Source organism: Ranitomeya variabilis, chromosome 4, assembly GCF_051348905.1.
Source record: "Ranitomeya variabilis isolate aRanVar5 chromosome 4, aRanVar5.hap1, whole genome shotgun sequence".
NCBI lineage: Eukaryota > Metazoa > Chordata > Amphibia > Anura > Dendrobatidae > Ranitomeya > Ranitomeya variabilis.
Genome location: NC_135235.1, coordinates 655,298,613 through 655,321,019, shown reverse-complemented (window position 1 = coordinate 655,321,019; position 22,407 = coordinate 655,298,613). Strand labels below are relative to the sequence as shown.

Below are 22,407 nucleotides of genomic sequence, written 5' to 3'. Positions count from 1 at the left end.
GTGTTTGAATGAATGCTTCAGAATTCATCACACGTCCGTGGACTAGCCACATCCTGATATTCCACTACAGAACTCACCCACACCAGGCTGATATACACAACACCACACACACACACCAACCTGACGTACACTACACCACACCCCAACCTGACATACACTACACCACACACACCAACCTGACGTAGTGTGTCAGGTTGGTGTGTGCGGCGTAGTGTACATCAGGTTGGTGTGTGGTGTGGTATAATGTACGTCAGGTTGGTGTGTGTGTGTGGTGTACACTACACCACACACCCCAACCTGACGTACAGTACACCACACCCCAACCTGACATACACTACACCACACACACCAACCTGACGTAGTGTGTCAGGTTGGTGTGTGTGGCGTAGTGTACATCAGGTTGGTGTGTGGTGTGGTATAATGTACGTCAGGTTGGTGTGTGTGTGTGGTGTACACTACACCACACACCCCAACCTGACGTACAGTACACCACACCCCAACCTGACATACACTACACCACACACACCAACCTGACGTAGTGTGTCAGGTTGGTGTGTGCGGCGTAGTGTACATCAGGTTGGTGTGTGGTGTGGTATAATGTACGTCAGGTTGGTGTGTGTGTGTGGTGTACACTACACCACACACCTCAACCTGACGTACAGTACACCACACCCCAACCTGACATACACTACACCACACACACCAACCTGACGTAGTGTGTCAGGTTGGTGTGTGTGGCGTAGTGTACATCAGGTTGGTGTGTGGTGTGGTATAATGTACGTCAGGTTGGTGTGTGTGTGTGTGGTGTACACTACACCACACACCCCAACCTGACGTACAGTACACCACACCCCAACCTGACATACACTACACCACACACACCAACCTGACGTAGTGTGTCAGGTTGGTGTGTGCGGCGTAGTGTACATCAGGTTGGTGTGTGGTGTGGTATAATGTACGTCAGGTTGGTGTGTGTGTGTGGTGTACACTACACCACACACCCCAACCTGACGTACAGTACACCACACCCCAACCTGACATACACTACACCACACACACCAACCTGACATAGTGTGTCAGGTTGGTGTGTATGGCGTAGCGTACGTCAGGTTGGTGTGTAGTGTGGTATAGTGTACATCAGGTTGGTGTGTGTGTGTGTGTGGTGAATACTACACCACACACACCAACCTGACATACACTACATACCTTCCATACACAACATGGTGTCCGCTAACGATTGGAGCTAATTTTTCATTCAAAAAGTCAAATGGCGCTCCTTCCCTTCCGAGCCTTGCCGTGCACCCAAACAGTGGTTTACCCCCACATGTGATGTATCGGTGTACTCAGGAGATATTGCCCAATAAATTTTAGCATCCATTTTACCCTGATGCCCATGTGAAAATGAAAAAAATTGAGGCAAAAATAAAAATTGTGTGAAAAAAAGTACTTTTTCATTTTGATGGATCAATTTGTGAAGCACCTGGGGGTTCAAAGTGCTCAATATGCATCTAGATAAGTTCCTTGGGTGGTCTAGTTTCCAAAATGGGGTCACATGTGGGGGAGCTCCAATGTTTAGGCACACAGGGGCTCTCCAAACGCGACATGGTGTCCGCTAAAGATTGGAGCTAATTTTTAATTCTAAAAGTGAAATGGCGCTCCTTCCCGTCCGAGCCTTGCCGTACGCCCAAACAGTGGTTTACCCCTACATGTGAGGTATCGGTGTACTCAGGAGAAATTGCCCAACAAATTTTAGCATCCATTTTATCCTGATGCCCATGTGAAAATGAAAAAAATTGAGGCAAAATAAAATTTGTGTGAAAAAAAAAGTACTTTTTCATTTTTATGGATCAATTTGTGAAGCACCTGGGGGTTCAAAGTGCTCAATATGCATCTAGATAAATTCCTTGGGGGGGTCTAGTTTCCAAAATGGGGTCATTTGTGGGTGAGCTCCAATCTTTAGGCACACAGGGGCTCTCCAAACACGACATGGTGTCTGCTAACGATTGGAGCTAATTTTTCATTCAAAAAGTCAAATGGCGCTCCTTCCCTTCCGAGCCCTGCCATGCGCCCAAACAGTGGTTCCCCCCCACATATGAGGTTTCAGCGTACTCAGGACAAATTGGACAACAACTTTTGGGGTCCAGTTTCTCCTTTTACCCTTGGGAAAATAAAAAAATTGTTGCTAAAAGATCATTTTTGTGACTAAAAAGTTAAATGTTCATTTTTTCCTTCCATGTTGCTTCTGCTGCTGTGAAACACCTGAAGGGTTAATAAACTACTTGAATGTGGTTTTGAGCACCTTGAGGGGTGCAGTTTTTAGAATGGTGTCACTTTTGGGTATTTTCTCTCATATAGACCCCTCAAAGTGACTTCAAATGTGAGGTGGTCCCTAAAAAAAATGGTTTTGTAAATTTTGTTGTAAAAATGAGAAATCGTTGGTCAAATTTTAACCCTTATAACTTCCTAGCAAAAAAAAATTTTGTTTCCAAAATTGTGCTGATGTAAAGTAGACATGTGGGAAACGTTATTTATTAACTATTTTGTGTCACATAACTCTCTGGTTTAACAGAATAAAAATTCAAACTGTGAAAATTGCAAAATTTTCAAAATTTTCGCCAAATTTCCATTTTTTTCACAAATAAACTCAGAAATTATCGACCTAAATTTACCACTAACATGAAGCCCAATATGTCACAAAAAAACAATCTCAGAATCGCTAAGATCCGTTGAAGCGTTCCTGAGTTATTACCTCATAAAGGGACACTGGTCAGAATTGCAAAAAACGGCAAGGTCATTAAGGCCAAAATAGGCTGGGTCATGAAGGGGTTAATGACTATTTCATTTTTAGGTTTCACAACGGGAGGATGACCTAATTGAGAATGACCTCCTTATCACCCTGGTCCAGGAGCGAGTACCGTTGTGGGACACCCGGGATCCACTGCACTCGAACAACGTCACGATCCGGCGGTTATGGAATGAGGTGGTCCAAGCGATGTGGGATGGCTGGGACAACGCCCCGACACGGCTCCGAGCTGCATTTGGTAAGTATTGCACTGCAGTGTGAAGTAGCAGAGACCTTGGCCGTGCTCACTCCACTGTGTGTGATGAAAGAAACTCTCAGGAGTTTCTCTCATCACACACAGTTGTGTGAGCACGGCCAAAAGTACTTTTTCTGACCACAATATTTTTTTTTAACAGTAGCCAAAGTCAAAACACGTTGGCGTTCGATAAAGGACCGCTTCAACAAGGACCTGCGTCAAAAGAGCCGTGTTCCCAGTGGTTCAGGAGCAAGGATCAGACGCTACAAATACCATCGAGTTCTGGCATTTTTAAGACCAGTCCTTGCCCAGAGAACGTAAGTATTTATCACGTGCATTAGGTTGTATTGTATTGCCATAATCTGTATTTTTTAATTCCACAGAATATTGCGTCTGGTAATTTTTTTGATATTAATTATCTTTTTCCTTTTTTCACAGCACATACAGCACGACTGTCGGCCCAGGTTCTGGAGCGGTCCTTCATCCGACAGCCATGGACCCGTCCCAGCCATCCACCAGCGCAGCAGCAAGTGGGCCTTCCACACTAACTGGAGACCAGGGAGCTGGTCCATCAGGTCTTCCCCTTTCGCAGTCCTCTTCCACTGCCCCCTTTTTTTGGGCTCATCCCGGCAGCGGCAGAGGGCTTCGGACAGGTCACTCATGCCCGAGTTTTTGCACTTGAGCTCGGTTTTACACGATGCGATCAAGGCTTTGGGTGACAGAATGGATGCTTCGCATAACCTCTTAAATGCACGTATCCAGGAGGTCAGCAAAAGCCTTGATCAAGTGAAAGCCGATCTCCAGAGGCCAGCACATCATTTTTTTAATCAAATTGAGCAGGGCATGTCGGAACACCTTACTCCTGATCTCCAGCTGAGTGTCATGCAGGCCTGCAATGCTGCTTACGTGCAGGCTATGCAGCAGAGTCGGTATTTTCAGCAGACAGTGGGGGCATATCCACCTGTGCCTTCACTGTCACGCTTGATGTCCACCTCTGCTGCATCCCACTGCACCGCCACCTCAATTCCTTCCACAGCCGGACACCACTACAGTACCACAACCATGCCGAGTGCAGTTGGACATCCCACCGCCACTACCATGACATCCGCTGCTCCTGCTTGGATCTCCTCCACTTCCTCCACGATGCAGCAGGACCCTGGCATGGCCTTCCGTACCGCCTCCTCCATGATGCAGCAGGACCCTAGCATGGCCTTCCGTACCGCCTCCACGATGCAGCAGGACCCTGGCATGGCATTCCATACCGCCTCCTCCACGATGCAGCAGGACCCTGGCATGGCCTTCCGTACCACCTCCTCCACGATGCAGCAGGACCCTGGCATGGCCTTCCGTACCGCCTCCTCCACGATGCAGCAGGACCCTGGCATGGCATTCCGTACCGCCTTCTCCACGATGCAGCAGGACCCTGGCATGGCCTTCTGTACCGCCTCCTCCACGATGCAGCAGGACCCTGGCATGGCCTTCCGTACCGCCTCCTCCACGATGCAGCAGGACCCTGGCATGGCATTCCGTACCGCCTCCTCCCTGATGCAGCAGGACCCTGGCATGGCATTCCGTACTGCCTCCTCCACGATGCAGCAGGACCCTGGCATGTCCATCCCTTCTACGAGCGCTATGCACTCTGGCATGGCTGCACCCTCTACGAGCGGTATAAACTCTGGCACAGTGCAGCCAGACCCTGACAGGTCACCCGCCACCACGCCATATGAGCCCACCAAGACCTCCCACAACCAGGCAAGCCAAAAAAAGGACCAAAAACTAAAAAACCGAGGACTCTTAGCATTCCTCTCCCTTCACCTCCCAATGTGTCTGTAATGTCAGGTTTGTCTCACCCTTCCAGTGCGTCTGAAGCCTCTCATGTGTCAAGCCCCATCCCCGAACTTCCTTCCAGACCCTTCTAGTTTCATTGCCCCTTCTCCTGCCACCTCTGCGTCGTCCACGGTTAGCCAGGCCTCAGTACTTCACACACCCCCGTTTACATCACTCTACCCCAAGCCGGCGCAGTAAAAAAAAAAATTTTTTCAGTTGTTAACAAAATAAAAAAAAGTTTGATTTCCCACAATTATGTTTGGTTTATTGTGTCTTCTGCCGCCGGCAACACACACCGTGCGCCATGAAACTTCGCCACACACTAATTTTTTGGGCCACATCATATCTCCACTAGTTAAAAATAAAAAGACTGCAGCTTTATGTGTCTTTAGTATACAGATATGAGGTGGCCCAGAAAATATTACATGTATCTCCATAATCTCTTTTGGTCTGTGCTTAGTGTGCCACTCTGAAGAGAAAATGGTGGAAATACAGTGCAGACCTCTACTAAACAGGTCAGGTGTCAAAAACTCTTTATTTCTGACACCTGACCTGTTGATTAGAGAAATACCTTGTATAACCACCATTTTCTCTTCTTATATTACACACAACTTGAGGGACAATGGTGGTCTATGCTCACCTGCACAGGTGTCAGAAATAGTGAATTCATGAGCCTGTATATGTTTATCATGAATTAATTATTTCTGACACCTGACTTGATGAGTATAGATTGTGTGACAGTGATTGTCTCTTCATCCTGTGTCCAATGGATACAGGAGAAGAGAATCATGACGCAATGACGTCAACAAGCTTACCAATAAAGCAACATGGCTGCCACTACTAGCAGTATGTGGCCAGTGTTGTATATCAGTATTTGTAAGCCAAAACAAGGAGTGGAACCATTAGAGTTAAATTATGATATTAACATAATAACTAGCACTTCTGCTTTTATCACCCACTCCTGGTTTTGGATTATAAAAACTGATATTACATACAGATCAAATATTGGAAGTTTAGGACACTCTGGGTTTGGAGAGGAAAAAGATAGGAGACACGGTCAACTCAACCAAAACTAAAGTTTATTAATGAGAAATATTATCATTGTAGAAAATAACTGGTACAGATCGAATTACAACAGGACATTTACACTACATTGTCCTGCCATGACACACGTCCAATATCTGAATCAAAAAAGGCCGCAAATTGGTCCCCGCTGTTGACCGCAACGGGTGATGCTGGAAATCGGGCAGTGGGTGTGCAACTGGTTCATCAAGTTCAATGTGGGGTTGCTCCTTAACCATTATATAATTATGCAGAACCACACAGGCTTTGACCACCTCGTCGACTGTTTCCACTTTTAGATTTATGGCTGATGCAAGAATGCGCCATTTAGCGACCAGAATGCCAAAGGTACACTCTACAGTTCTTCGGGCCCTGGTCAGTCTGTAGTTAAAGATCCTTCTAGTGTGGTTCAAATCCCGACTGGAATAGGGCTTCAGTAGGTTTTCACACATCTGAAAGGCCTCATCCCCAACCATAACAAATGGCATCGGTGGTCCTTGAGTGTTGGGAAGAGGTTGTGGTGGGGGAAAATTGAAATTTTTGCCATACACACGGCGGCCCATATCCGAGTTCTTGAAAGTCTGGGAATCGTTGCCAAGGCCAAAAGCTCCAATGTCCACGGCGATGAAGTGACAGTTCGCATCGGCTATTGCCATGAGCACAACAGAAAAATATTTTTTGTAATTGAAGTACTCCGATCCTGTTCTGGCTGGTTTGATAATGTGAATGTGCTTTCCATCCACCTCTCCTAAACAGTTGGGGAAATCACACACACTCCAGAATTTCTCTGCAATTTCTAGCTACATGTCCAAGGTGGGTAGGGGTATAAATTCTTCCCAGAGTACATTCCATAAAGCCCGGCAGGTGTCCGCAACTATTCCGGACAGGGTGGATATTCCAAGCCGGTATTGGAAGTGGAGGGATGATAAACCCTCTCCGGTGGCCAGAAATCTGTAAGAAAAACAAACACAAAAACCATTACAATCTATTCTTTTTATGGTGTGGTTACGCTCAAGAAAGAAAGGAAAATACCCAAAAAATACATGTCAGAAAACACTTAATTTGGACTGTCATTGGTTTAGATTTTGAACGTACCTTAATGTAACCAGCAGACGTTCCTCGGTTGGAATAGCTTTACGGAGCCGTATGGCTCCTTGGACACGAGACAACAAATCCAGGAATGAGTCTTGCGACATTCGTGTGTATTCCTGGAATTTCTCCGGGTTGGCATTAAGCTCGGCATAGAGCGTGTGGTAGGCTCCACGGCTCTCATGTAGTTCAATAATGGGGTGCTTCCAAAAACGCCTACGTTGTCTCTTCTCCATCTTTGGCGATTTCTGTCTTGCTCCCAAGCGAAAGCACAGGCAAGAAACAGCTTGAAGCTGAAATCCAGGTTGAAATAAAAGCTCTCCATGCGAAGATCCATCATGACACAGGATACAGTAGCAAACTGTAAAAATTTCAGTAGCCCTAGGGTCTATATATAGAGATTCCATAACACACGCCCTCTGTAGTCCCATTGGCGGTGTCTGGTTATCTTTATTTTTCTCTTCTGAAATTTGTCATCATGCGCACCAAAAACGCAAACGCAGGAAAAAACGCATGTAAACGCGTACAAACGCGGCGTTTTTTTAAACGCATGCGTCAAAAAAACGCCGCGTTTGTACGCGTTTACATGCGTTTTTTCCACCACTTGCGGATGCGTTTTAAACGCTGCGGATTTAGACGCAAATGTGAAACTAGCAATCCTGACAGCTGAGGGTTGCAGCCCCCAGCAGTCAGTTTTGCCTGTCGGTTATCAAAAATACAGGGGAACCCATTCAGTTTTTTTAATTTATTTATAGCGCAGTAGATGAGTGATGAATACTCATATCAGCCGCCTTCTCTCACTTATTAGCAGCAGCAGGGCTAGGCTGGTTGGGAGCAGTAGTCTCTCACGCTGTCATTTGACAGCATGGGAACCGCAACTGCCTGACCAGCTGTAAGTATTTTACAGCCAATCAGAAGCAGTGTTTGCCACGCCGTCATGCACATGACAGTGTGGCAAACACTGGATGTTCGGGCCCCCCATTCAAGTGACAGGGTTTGGTTGAACAGTAAAAAAAAAAAAAAAAAAGTTTGAGTTCGGGTACCAGAACAGTACCCGGACCCAAACCTTTTTTTGTTTTACTGTTCGGCTGAACCCGCCAGATCCGAACATCCAGGGGTCCACCTTTCTCTAATTTGGATGACCAGTTACAAGTTTGCTTGAAGCAATAGTGTGGATGGAGTACTTGATGCAATAATATCGAATGGAGGCAAGGTGGGAACTCCTAGATGTAACTGTACTGCCCATAAGGCGAATGGAACAAGGCCTCACTTTGATTTCTGTGGGAAAACTTTGGCTATCATTTTACTGGTGATCATACCAAATACATACAATAATATTAAATATCTCAGGCTTGGAGTCAGTAGATTCCCATTAGACATTTAGGACTTGAATGGTTTTGGCAAAAGATTAAAGGGAACCTGTCACTCCCCCTAGGCATTTGTAACTAAAATAGCCACCTTGTGCTGCACTAATGCTGCATTCTGACAAGGTGGCTCTTTTAGTTCTGGTCCCTGGCACTGCTGCAATAATCGCTTTTGAAATTTGTCCCTCATACCGTGAAATCATCCCAGGGGCAGGCCTTTCCCCCTAATCCAGACACCTCACAGCCATCACTCAGGGCCTCTACACGCCAGGCGCCACCTCCTCTTCCTTCAGTAGCATCCCTGGCGCCTGCGCTGTGAGTTCGAAGGGCAGCGCAACTGCGCATGCCCGAAAAAAAATAACAGCACAGGTGCCGGGGATGCTAATGAAGGAAGAGGAGGCGGCGCTCGGCACGCAGAGGCCATGAGTGACGGCTGCGAGGCGTCTGGATAAGGGGGGAAAGACCTGCCCCCCTGGCGATTTCACGGTATGAGGAACAAATTTCAGTGGAGCAGTGAGCTAGGAATAATACTCATCATTCTGAAGATGTCATGGTGCGCCTCTACGCGTTTCACCTTCACGGATCATCAGGAGGCTTTGATGTATGGATGTATCACGATTGTTACTAAGTTAACATTGTTTTTTATAAAAAAAATTGTAAAGGCCGTCCCACCATGTCAAGGTGACCCTACTCGGGACAGTCCTAACCTCTAGTATTAAAACCTTAACACATGTCAAATGACGTAAATGTGAATAAGGGCCGAGCAGGACTGAGACCCTGACTAGTGGACACCCAGTCATGGGAAGCTATATAAACAATGTCAAACTGAAAGAAAAGGGAGCGCAAAAACCTAAAACAAAACCAAAAGAAATGAACTGGAATATAAGTTGGTCCTGCTCAGCCCTTATTCACATTTTCATCATTTGACAAATGGTAAGGTTTTAATACTAGAGGTTAGGACCAACCCGAATAGGGTCACTTTGACAAGGTGGGATGCCCTTTACAATTTTATTTTTTTAATTAAAACAATGTTAACTAAGTACCCTATGCTACTTTCATGCACTAATGCTATTTATTTACTGCAGGGTATTTGCTCATTTTGCTTCTCTCTTAGGTTTTTTCTATTTAGTGATCAGCGTGAACATGCGCCTACATGTTACATGCATACATATCAACTTCTGCCCCAGTTCATTTTTTTTTAAATAGAAGATTGTGAAATACAAAGACCTTGTCTGAGCTATAGGTCAAAGACCTATAAACATAGCGCTATTCTTCTGTATAAAATAGGTGATGTTGCTGTAGCCTTAATCTTTCTGTACACGAGATCTCTGCAAACACAATCTTAGCCCATCATTCCAGAAAGGGAGAAGGGAGGGGAGACTAATTAAAAATATCTGATTAAAAAATAAAATGATTCTTCTTCCCTCAATTTTATAAGTGCTCTCAAATAGCCCAATTTAGATATCATAAAAAAAACATTTAAAAATCACAAGAAACTTTATTCAAGGGACTTTTTTGGAGAGGTTAATAGATGAAGATGCTCCACCTCCAGAAGTCTATGACAAGAATTAGGATTGGGAATTCTGAATTTGTCTATTTCATGGTTTCGCAACTGGGTAATTGAAAACGTATGAAATGGTCAGGTTTGGATAACTTTGGTGACTCATCAAGTTCCTTGCCTTCCCACAAATATTGTTTTCGGAAAAAAGTCATTTCTGAAAACCCAAGTCTTTCGGTTTCTAAAATTTTAAACACTGAAAGCTTTCAAAATGATTTATTGGAATTTTAAAACTTTTCCTTGAGAGACTTTGAATTTTGAGTTGCAAAAGGTTCATATAAAATATTACAATTGTTGGAGAAGCAAAATTGAAGGAGGAGGACACAGTGGATGAGTTAGGAGGTCATATTCATGTTTGAGAAAAACCATTGGCTAAGGCTTAAATTGTTACATCAGGCCTTAAAGAGGGAAACAGGAATACATTTTTGGAAAAATAAACAAATGGGTATAGTTTTGTTAGTAAAATACTTATATCTAGGTTATATAATAAAGGGCCATTTAACAGATACACCTAAATAAAATGGGAATGGTTGGTGATATCAACTTCCTGTTTGTGGCACATTAGTATATGGGAGGGTGAACACTTTTCAAGATAGGTGGTGACGATGGTGGCCATTTTGAAGTCAGCCATTTTGGATCCAACTTTATTTTTTCCAATCGGAGGAGGGTCATGTGACATCAAACTTATTGAGAATTTCACGAGAAAAACAATAATGTGCTTGGTTTTAACGTAACTTTATTCTTCCATGAGTTATTTACAAGTTTATGAGCACTTATAAAATGTGGTCAAAGTGCTGCCCATTGTGTTGGATTGTCAATGCAACCCTCTTCTCCCACTCTTGACACACTGATAGCATTTCTTCTACTGTGTTGCTAGCACAGGCTTCCAGTATCCATTGTTTCAGATGCTGTACATCTCATCTTCACAGCACAGGCAATTGCCTTCAGATGGCCCTAAAGATAAAAGTCTTAGGGGGTCATATTGGGAGACCTTGGTGGCCACTGAACTGGCCCACGACAACCAATCCACTTTCCAGGAAACTGTTCATGTAAGAATGCTCAGACCTGACACCCATAATGTGGTAGTGCACCACATTATGGCTGTCCGATCCAAGCATTTCAACATGAACAGTTTCCTGGAAAGTGGATTGGTCGTCGTGGGCCAGTTCAATGGCCACCTAGGTCTCCCAATCTGACCCCGTTAGAATTTTATCTTTGGGGTCATCTGAAGACAATTGTCTATGCTGTGAAGATATGAGATGTGCAGCATCTGAAACAACAAATACTGGAAGCCTGTGCTAGCATTTCTTCTGCTGTGTTGCTATCAGTGTGTCAAGAGTAGGAGAAGAGGGTTGCATTGACAATCCAAGACAATGAGCAGCACTTTGACCACATTTTATAAGTGGTCATAAACTTGTAAATAACTCATGAAAGAATAAAGTTACGTTAAAACCAAGCACACCATTGTTGTTTTTTTTTGTGAAATTCTCAATAAGTTTGATGTATCACATGACCCTCTTGCCATTGGAAAAAATAAAATTGGATCCAGAATGGCCAACTTCAAAATGGCCACCATGGTCACCACCCATCTGGAAAAGTTTTCCCCCTCCCATATGCTAATGTGCCCCAAACAGGAAGTTGATATCACCAACCATTCCCTTTTTATTTAGGTGTATCCATATAAATGGCCCACCCTGTACAATAATTATAGCACAGGATGGGCAGACCTCTGCTCCAGCAAGCGATAAATGGGAGAAAGAAGTATAACCAATAAATGAAGGACAGTTGTCTAGAATACTTGGACAGGTACCTTTGCTTTCTATTTGAAAAATCCATTGTATAATACTGTTTTTTGTAATTGTTCATTACATATAAGATTAATTTGATTCCAGAGGGATTGTCAAAGATGGATACCAAAAGGGACCCTGAGTGTCCTAAGTAAATTGGGAGACACTTATCATATGATATGATTATGCTTTACATTGCAAATTTGTGTGGTCACATTACCGATACAATTTAGGTGTTTAACATCAATGTCCCCATAGATCAAAGAATGTGTTTATGGGGGTATAGAGAAGAGAGTTCGTTCCCAATGGAGCAGATATAAAAAGTACTAAACTTAGCACGGAAAGGGATTTAAAAAATGGATCATACAAGATGTTCCTATAAAGAAGGAATGGATTGTGGATATAAATAGTAATTTGCAATGTAAGCTTATTTACTATATTAATATAGAAAAATGATAGATTTGTTCAGACAGACATGGATATTGTGGACTGAAAGAAACTAATGAATGGCAGATCATAGATTGGGAGTTAGGAAGAAGAGGGAGGAGGAAATGTTGGATATTTATTTTGGGGTCAGAAGGAGTTGCAATACTGTTGTCCATATAGTTAATAAGATACCGTATTTTTCAGACTATAAGACACACTATACTAACACGCCCAACAAATTTCAGAGAGGAAAATAGGAAAAAAAAGATTATTATTTTATAAGATGGGGTCCATCTTATAGTCAGAATTTAAAGGTATCTTACCTGGAGGGTGGCAGCGATGGAGCGGAGTCACAGGAGGCATGGTCCCTTCCTCAGGAAACAGCAGAGGCAGAAGTGGGGCTACGGGTCCTGGGTGGCAGAAGAGGGTGCCCTTCCCTGCTTTCCCGGCAGCTATTAACCTGAAGCTGTGGGCCACCATTGGCATCGCATGTGCAGACTGGGATCTTGGCCCAGCTGAGATCTTAATCCGTGCAAACGCCGCCTCTGGCATCCATTTCCCTGCAGCCCATGAAACTCCTGTGATCCCGCTCCAACACCACCACAACTCCCGGTAAGCTACATTTGGACTATAAGACGCGCCCCCCATTCTTCACCCAAATTGGGGAGGTGGGGGGACTTATAGTCTGAAAAATAAAGTAAATATGTAACAATGTGAAATGTTCAACACACAAGGAATATTTATTTTTATTTGCTTTATAGATAACAAAATGTCTATTAGGCTGGTTTCATATTTGCGGACGAGGGCTTTGTGGAAGGCTGCGTAGTTCCTCCGTTAAGCCCTGCCCACTGTCGCACCTCTTCCATTCAGCTCCGCTTACGTCGGCATGCGTCCTGCGTACCTCTCTTTAACATTGGGTATGCAGGCCATGTGGATGCCTCCGCATGCATTGTTTTGACGCTGCGCCGACCTGCACCGAACTCAACATGTTGCATTTTGTTGCGGTCGGCGCAGCGTCAAAACGACGCATGCGGAGGCATCCGCATACATCTGCATGGCCTGGGTACCCAATGTTAGGGCTTGTTTCCACTTGCGAGAAACACGTCCATGTCTCGCATGTAGAAACCAAGCTCTGGTGCGGCCGCATAGGAACACATGGAGCTGCACGCTCTGCTCCAAAGTCCCGGTGCCACAGCTTGGTTTCCACATGCGAGACACGGACGTGTTTCTCGCAAGTGGAAACAAGCCCTTAGAGATAGGTACGCAGGACGCATGCCGATGTAGGCGGAGCTGAATGGAAGAGGTGCGGCAGTGGGTGGGGCTTAATGGAGGAACTACGCAGCCCTCCGCAAAGCCCTCATCCACAAATGTGAAACTAGCCTTAGTAGCTGTATGTGTTAATTCTAATATGAGTTCTAAATTGTTTACGCTATTTTTCTTTTCATTCTTTTACTTTGTCTTTAATTGGGATTGTCTGTTAGGTGTTTTCTAGTTCAGTTTGGCAAAATACATGATTTCTCTGTGTGAGCTTTTTGTGATCAAAACAATACTTTTTTTCTAGTTCACTTCTTCTAGATAGGATAGTGGCTTCTCCTCAATGTGAGATTTTTTGTTTAAGAATCTGCGTTTTATGGGTAAAGCATTTCTCACATTGTGAACATAAATATGTTTTTTACCTTGTGTGACTTCTCTGATGTCTTACCAGATTTGATTTCAGGTTAAAACATTTATCACATTTTGAACAAGAAAATGGTTTCTCCCCTGAGTGAGTCGTCTGATGGCGGACTAAAATGGATTTCTGATTAAAACCTTTCCCACATTCTGAACATAAATATGGGTTTTCCCCTGTGTGGATCATCTGATGTCTTAATAGATTTGATTTGTAGTTAAAACGTTTCTCACAATTAGAGCAAGAAAATGGTTTTTCACCTGTGTGAGTTCTCTGATGTGCAATTAAACATGATTTCCGATTAAAACATTTCCCACATTCTGAACATAAAAATGGCTTCTCCCCTGTATGATTTCTCTGATGTACAAGAAGATTTGATTTATCTGCAAACCATTTTCCACATTCTGAACATGAAAATGGTTTCTCTCCTGTGTGAGTTCTCTGATGTCTAATGAGCTTTGTTTTATCTGAACAACATTTCCCACATTCTAAACATAAATATGGCTTCACCCTTCTGTGAATTCTCTTATGTTTCACAAGCTCTGATTTCTGGTTAAAATATTTCCCACACTGTGAACAAGAAAATCTTTTTTCATCTGTGTGAATTTTTTTATGCAGAACAAGAGAGGTTTTAAAGCTTTTTCCATATTTTAAACTTGAAAATTGCTTCTTTGCTTTAAAATCACTTCGATTTCTAACTTCCCTTTTGTGACTTTTCTTTTTCTTAACAGTCTGTGATGAATCAGAAGATAGGATCTGTTTACCAGGATCAGATGATAGATCTTTGCCTAGAAGAGACGATGAAATATCTGGAATAATGGCATTCACTTCAGTTATATCATGTGTGATCTCAAGGACATCTGATTTTGATATTGAAGATGTCACTTGTCTCTCTGATCTCCTTTTACGGTCATCTGTCAAAAGTAAAAAAAATATTTTTTAAATAAAATCACCATAAAAAATATATTTTTACAATATTTTTAAATTAAATGTCCACAAAGATTGCATGTTATCTAGCAAAAGCTTTTATTCATCCGCAAAAAGATGCCCTCACTCAGGTCTATCACACTGGTTGACATAAAAAAAAAAAAAGTTTCCTTCAGAAAAATAAAATTAACTGGATTTAAATATATTTTTGTGCTGAACTCTAATATGCTTTCAGATGTTTCCATCAGGTTGGGCTTGTTTGTGACACATTTCAAGTTTTATGGAAATCGTAAAAAAAAAAAAAAATATTGTAGTCAACATTATATGAAATACAGTACACGTGAAATTTTTTTTTGATGATTCATAGGAATATTTTGCTTCTGGGGTCTCTCTCTTCAAGGTCCAGCAATAGTCAGTCAGCATGCTGGGGCTCCCCTCATCTTGGAACATCTGTTCCATTGTAGAAATCTGGTGATGAAAACGTTCACTGTCTTAGTCACTGACAGCCCCAAGATTACCTGGGAAGAAGTCCAGGTGGGAGTCCAAGAAATTAAATTTTAAAGAACATGCTGTGTCCAATAGCGTAGTATACTTTCACAAGATCACTCACTATATCAATGTTGTTTTTAGATTTATGATCTCCAGGAAAAGAAAGGGAAAACTTTTTGAAGGATTGCCAATCTGCTTTTTAAAATGGATTTAACAGTTCCTGAAACTATTCATCATCCATCACTGATCTTATTTGCGTCCCTGTAAAAATGCCTTAATTCAGTTTCGCATCACTAACTTTGCGAAATGTAGATTTCAACGGTATAAACGCAGCAGAAATTTTTATTAAGTGCTTATAGGAATTGTGTCATCAATCCTAGTTGAATATACAGTGGAAGTAAATATACTTTGTCAGAATTCACTAAATGTACATTTTACTTTTTGTTTCTTTCTTTTTTTTTTTTTTTAAGGAACAAGAGATTCAGATTTAGGCCATTGTTTTCAAATGTAGTGAGTAGAGATGAGAAAACCAGAAATGTAAATTTCATACTGAACACCTAGTGTCCGGTGGCGAATTCCGAACACAGACATCTCCTAGAAGTCACTGTTACAGTTTGAGAGAGCGCTAGAGAGGAATTTTCCAGCAACTGGAGGGTCCTTATTGGTTTCAATAGGATTCAGGTTGAAGTTCAGTGTCACGGTTCACACTATGCTGCCAACAATATGTCATGGATCCCGGGGAGGATACCTGTATCGTCCCCACCACTCACAGCAATTTGTCACAAACTGGGGTTGTTTGGTTGCCCCTGGTTCCTTCTGAAGGAGATTTATATATATCCCACTTCCGGTTTGGAACTTGCAGCTCTCTGGCGCCCCCTTTGCCCTCAGGTCAGATTAGGTACTGCACCTAGGGTAATTAGTCGCCAGAAAGGCTGCCTGCTATGTACTGGCTATTGGGCATGCTGCAGCGAGGGTGATATAATTACTCCCACACAGGCGGGAACAATAATTATCAATGCTGCCGGCGCTGCAAAGATTCCCAATTGCACAGAACAGAGTATGCTGCCTCCAGCTCAGATTCCACAAGGGTTAACGGGTCCAGAGCCAACCCAAATCTATAGCGTAATTCACTTCAGAGGAAGTGACAGTTAATTTATAAAGCACAGAGATAGGCTAGCAAATTATATATTTTACTCCATAAAAAAGGTAGGCAGTGTTTACAAAGTATAAAAGATATTATAAAGTAGACAAAATCATGTGTACATTACGAATTACAAATAAAATAGGATTAACATTGAAAAGAGAAAACTTACAGGTCGTTGTGTCATGGTATCATCTTGGCTGGCCTGTGGTTTAGGAGAATAAATACATCCAGATGCATAGCACCCCTCTGCATCAGCAGCAGGACCCTGGACACAAGATGCTGCTGGAATCCTGTCTCGCTAATATATCTCACAGCCCAAAACCCAGGCACTTCCCCTATGGTGACATCACTTAGAAGCTGAAACCTCCTCTTTTCTTACATCTATGGTAACGATTTTCATGCATAACTCGCTGTGTGAACCTCGCATAAGCAAGACACCATGCTCATGATGTTCCCCCAGTCAGGGGCGTTCCTTTAAGTGTAAATACGGAGCAATTACACGAACCGCTTACTGAGAAATCCGCACTTTGCACTCGTTGCGTTTAGCTGCTCGCGCTTTCAGCGGGTGCTAGATCTACCGATGGACATCCGGAATATATAATTTTTAACTTTCTAGCCAAAATCAGTGCCGTGATATATATAACTTTAATCAAACAAAGAAACTCAGGGCTTTACACCAGTTCCAACTAGTACTACATGGGAGGAGGGATGAGTAGTTCACAGTCTGATATTTGCAGGGTAAAACCATAAAACTTCAGTGATTCTAGTGGGGGTTTCGAGTTACACACATACAAGCAGGCAGAGAGAGAAGAGGAGGCCCGCAGTGTGTGTCTCAGTGCCATGTACCTTCTAGAACTAATTTCACATTCTGACATTTTTACATAATCGTGACATTCAGGTACAGTAATGGTACCCGAACTTTGGACTAAAGTTTGGTAGGGTACCAGAACCCGAACTTCCACAGGTTCGCTCATCCGTAGTAGTGATAGACTTCTCATCTCTACCCTACCATTCACATAAGAAAAAACAGAACTTAGTGTACCTAGGTTGCAATCCAACCAAAAAGCAATAACCCTTCAAATCTCCACAGATATTAGAGTTATATTTTTAATTCTGGATTTTTTCGAACAGCAGTTTCATATTTTCATATGTCTCTTTCAAATCAGCAGTATGTGTAACAGGTATCAAAGGGAGGCTAAAACAATTATGCAAAAGAACGGCCTTCAAACTATTTTTTTGTGAGTCTATGAACAATCGCCACATCTGCCCAGTGTTTATGTCCAAGGGCCTCCATACCAGAACAAACATCATTAAAAACTACACCTTTTTCTCCAGAGAAAGTTTTTAAAATCACTGTCAGCTACGATACTTGCATATTTTCACTTCTTTACAGAGTAGATTCCATCCTTTGAGCTTGGAACGTAGAAGCTCCGATTGTTGTTTCGACAAATCACAGATAAAGTCCTTCAGACCTTCTTGAGATTAGAAGTGAGGTTCTTATGAACAACTTGCTTTTAAAGTAGCATCACTCCTCATATTGCTGTATGCTTCCTCTTCAGAATGAGTAAGGTCAGAGTCAAAGCTCTCACGGTCACAGGATCTGGACACTTGGGTACAGGAATCTCTTCCCTATGTAAAACAGGCCTAATTGCAGATGGGAAATTGAGGTAATTAACAGTATCTTAGATGCGATTGTGATTCCTTTACTGTTTGTTAAGCATAAATTGCGATCTGTTAAATGGTCCTTCGGTTCCTTCAAAACCATCAGAATGGCAAATGGCATATGATGTGAACTGTTTTTTAAACCATTCAGAAACCTAACAGAAGATAAACAGCATATATGCGGTGGCCAGTACTTTTCGAGATTAGGAAATGTATACAAGAAATAAAGCTCATAACACATTTAAAACATTTTTCATTCCTGTCATGCCACTTCGCATTAATTCCTGAAAAGCATATGAAGAGTTAATACACTACATGACGGCAGTTCTGAATATGTTGAGGGGCGCGGTTTTTAAAATGGTATCACTTTTTTTTGTTTGTTTTTTCCCCAGTGTATAGGTCCTATAAAGTCACCTCAAGACTAAATAGGTCACTATTTAGAAAAAAAAATAAAAAAATACTAAAAATAGTCCTACAATTTTAAAGCTTCTAACATCAAAACTAAATAAAATAACCTTTTACAGATGGTGCTGATGGTAAGATGGTAAGGCAGACATGAAGTATATGTTATTTATTAACCATTTTGTGTGGTATGACTATCCAGATTAAAGGGATAATAAAAGCTTGAAAATTGAACATTTCTGATTTTTTTTAAATAAATGCAAGACATATCAACCTAAATGTTTCCATTAGCAAAGTATTATGTGTCCCAAAAAAAGTGAACACTCATTGATATGTTGAAACATTCCAGAGTTATTGCTACATAGATTGGATTTTGAAAATGGGGGTTAATCTCTAAAAGACTTTATCCTATCTGGCTAACAAATAATTAACAGAGGTAACCGTCAGCAAATATAACCAGACACTGCAGTATCACACTTTCAGGCAACCTATATTGTAGAAACGGTCTAAAAATTATCCCTTTTGAGGGGACAGATGCATTGCTATTATTTATAGACAGGTGATGCAGACAGAATAACCTGTGGAGACATTTTCACACAGTTGGGTTCAACAAGTATTGCTGTTTGGAGATTATAAAAAATTTGCTAAATGAACAAACAACTTTTTAATAGCTTGTCTGTCAAAAATAGTTACAATCATACAGCATAATCCTTTACTTAACTTGGACGTACTAAGTTCAGGCAATTTTGCACGTACAGAGGCTGTGCATGAGCAGTCGCTGCCGGGTATCAGCTGATTCTGACATCTGACACCCAGAACTCCATTCAGGAACGGTACCCATAACTCCATTCAGGAGCGGTACTCGCACTGCTCCCAGCACTTTAGCTCCCTAAATACTGCAATCACAGCATTTAGCAGGCATGCAGAGGTAAGGAGCCCCCTGTGCACTCTGATCGGCCCGATCATTGCCATGGTGACCCGATGTCGTCATGATGACATCCGGGTCATCAGTCTAGAGCAGTGTTCCCCAACTCCGGCCCTCAAGAGCCACCAACGAGTCATGTTTTCAGGATTTCATTAAAACCGCTCTAGACGAATTCGTTGAGAGGTGACATTTGTAAAATGGGGTCACTTTTGAGGAGTTCTGCAGGTCTTGGACCTCAGAGGATCCCCCAGTGAGTCATGGCAACTGCAAACCATCAAAGTAAAATCTGCACTATAATATGACGCTCCTTCCCTTCTCAGTTTTGCACTGTGCCTGAAAAGCATTTCCTATTTACATGTAGGGTATTTGCGCACTTAGGAGAATTTTTTTTTTTACAACAAACAAGTCCATTTTTTTCTTATTAGCCATTAGAAAAATAAAAAAATTGAGGATAAAACAACATTTTAGTGGTAAAAATGTAATTATTCCTTCTTCACCGCCCAATAGTTTTAAGTTCTGTGAGGCACATGTGGTTTCAATATGATCACAGCACCCCTAAATGAATTCATTTGGGAGTGTAGTTTGTAAAATGAGGTCACCACCCCTGGTCTCAATGGCCCATCCCGCAATCGTCCAATTCTTCCCCGGTGACTGCGCAGTCTGGGTCCGGAGGTTGTAGTCCTGGCTTGGCCTTCACTTCCAGAGCGGGTTCCTCCGGGGCGGTTGGTGTTTCCGGTCCATTGGCCTCCAGCTCTCGATGATGTCTTCCGGTAAAGTGGGTCTGGCTCCCATTGAGGTTGTTCCATCTCCCAGTGACATTCTGGCTCCGGCACCCACCATTCCTGGTAATGTAGAAGCTCCAGAAAATGGTCAGTCCAGAACTCGTCCGCTACTCCTTTCTGTCATCCGGGTCTGGCATTTCCTCTTCCTGCTGCCACTTTATCTCCACGCGACCTATGCCTCTGCAATGATGAGTACAAGAGTGGTACATTGCTGCCGGTGCCGTGTCTCGTAATGGCACCATGCAGCATCACGCAGGGTTTTCTTCTGGGCCCTGCCTGTTCCAAGGTGGGGTCAAGTCCTAACACTACACCCATTTCCTAGCTATCTGTCATAGCGGGCGGGTGCCATCATCAGTCTTTGCCAGACAGTTTCTCGTGCCATTTCTCACCCACGAAGGGTGGGATTAGAGCGGTCATCGTTTATTTGCTCGCTATCCTCCGTCATTTGCTAAGCTGCCATTTTGGCCACCACAGTATCATTCACATTCAAAGTTTTAGTCAAGTCCAGCATTTGAAGCACATCCACATTCTCTTCATACTTTTTTCTATTTCAGCAATATCTTTCGAGGTGGTTCCCCACGGCACGGTTACGGCATCCTGCCAACTACGCCGAGTGTGAGGGAGCACCAGGGCCGTAGTCATGGCTGAGGCTAATGGCTCTTGTGCGCCCTGGTCTCCTTTCACATACAAACAAGGTTCTTTTATGCGAGTACTTGCCTCTCTTATCTGAACCTTCCGGAACCCTTCCCAGCTGTTGCAGGCTCCGTTCACACAAATGCTCACAAATCGAGTCCAGTCCAGCTTTAACTTCAAACATAAAACTTTGTTACTGTTCGCAGCACATCGTTCTCAGTTACAGTTATAGCAGTGGGTTTCAAACATTCATATTTCTCACTTTCCCTGCTTCTTCTCTTTCGGCCTTAAGTACGTTCCCGGGTTGTACCCCTTCTTGCGGTAACGCAGCGTTCTCCCTGTCCAAGCTCATTGTGACGGGGTTCCCTTAGCCATTTCACAACGAATCTAAAAGCAACAGCCCATGCAACCAGCTGCCACATTATGGAGCCACCTGCTTCCCCGTACTGTCCTGGCCCTGCTTTCATCTTCAGTTTCTTTATCGCTGCCAGTCCACTGCACTGCTATATTTCTAGCCGGTATTCCCTGGATGGCTGGGCACTGCACTTCAATGTTGTGCAGCTGCTGGGTAGCCTGGACTCTGGTGCCCAACCAAGCGGCCTGGGTACCCTAGCCCCAGCTTCCTCTCCCTAGGAAACCCTTACTAACCTACCCCAGATAACTCCTCCTAATATTACAACATGTTCCAAATTATTATGCAAATTACATTGTTCTCCGATTTTCCTAAATGGTCGGTGCAAATGACAGTCAGTCTAATTAAAGTCATCACCCATTAGAGTATACACTCCCTGACAGAAGTTATGTCGCTTATCCATGTTATCTTAATAAAAGCTTATAACCGGACGTTAAATTAATCTATTGGTTATATAAATTATTCTTTTGAAAGCTGAAACTCTCCGAAATGTGGTTTAGGTTAAGAAAATAAATTGGCATCAATGCAGAAATATTGATCAGTTAATCGACACAGAATGGTCAGATTTTGGCAAGACAAAAGTTTTGTCGCCCACAAAGTAATGTGATGTTCAAACAAATAATTAACTTAAAATACAAATATATGTTGCATGACATTGGTGAATGAAGTTGTGGTGCTATTAGAGTCATATTTAATGTTTTGTGTGACCTCCATGAGCTTCAAGGACTGCATCCATGTGGTTCAACAATGATTCATACAACTTATTAATGAAGTCATCAGAAATAGCAAAGAATGCAGTCTTACATGCCTCCTGGAGTTCATCTAGATTCTTTGGTTTTGTCTTCCAAGCTTCCTCTGTTGTGAAATTGGATTTTGGGCTCCCCCGGTGGCCACTGGTGGAATTGAACTGGTGTGCATCATCCCCTCTGTTCACCTGTTTCCATCAGGATGTGGGAGTCGCTATTTAACCTTGCTCCTCTGTCACTTCCATGCCGGTCAACATTGTAATCAGAAGCCTTTCTGTGCATGTTCCTGCTGCTAGACAACTCCCAGCTAAGTTGGACTTTAGTCCTCGTTTGTTTTTGCATTTTGTTCCAGTTCACAGCTGTAGTTTCGTTTCTGTGTCTGGAAAGCTCTTGTGATCTGAAATTGCCACTCTGATGTTATGAGTTAATACTAGAGTCTTAAAGTAATTTCAGGATGGTATTTTG

General features: G+C 42.8%; 1 protein-coding gene across 1 annotated transcript in view; it reads right to left on the bottom strand.

The window, feature by feature from the left end:
- Positions 1-13,585: 13,585 nt before the first annotated feature.
- The window catches only part of LOC143767494 (gastrula zinc finger protein XlCGF66.1-like), an 87,960-nt gene continuing 79,138 nt past the window's right edge, over positions 13,586-22,407 (bottom strand). The window contains exon 7 of the mRNA XM_077255883.1: positions 13,586-14,734. Within this exon, the coding sequence (XP_077111998.1) occupies positions 13,824-14,734 (911 nt within the window). The 3' untranslated portion in view covers positions 13,586-13,823. The remainder of the gene's footprint in view (positions 14,735-22,407) is intronic.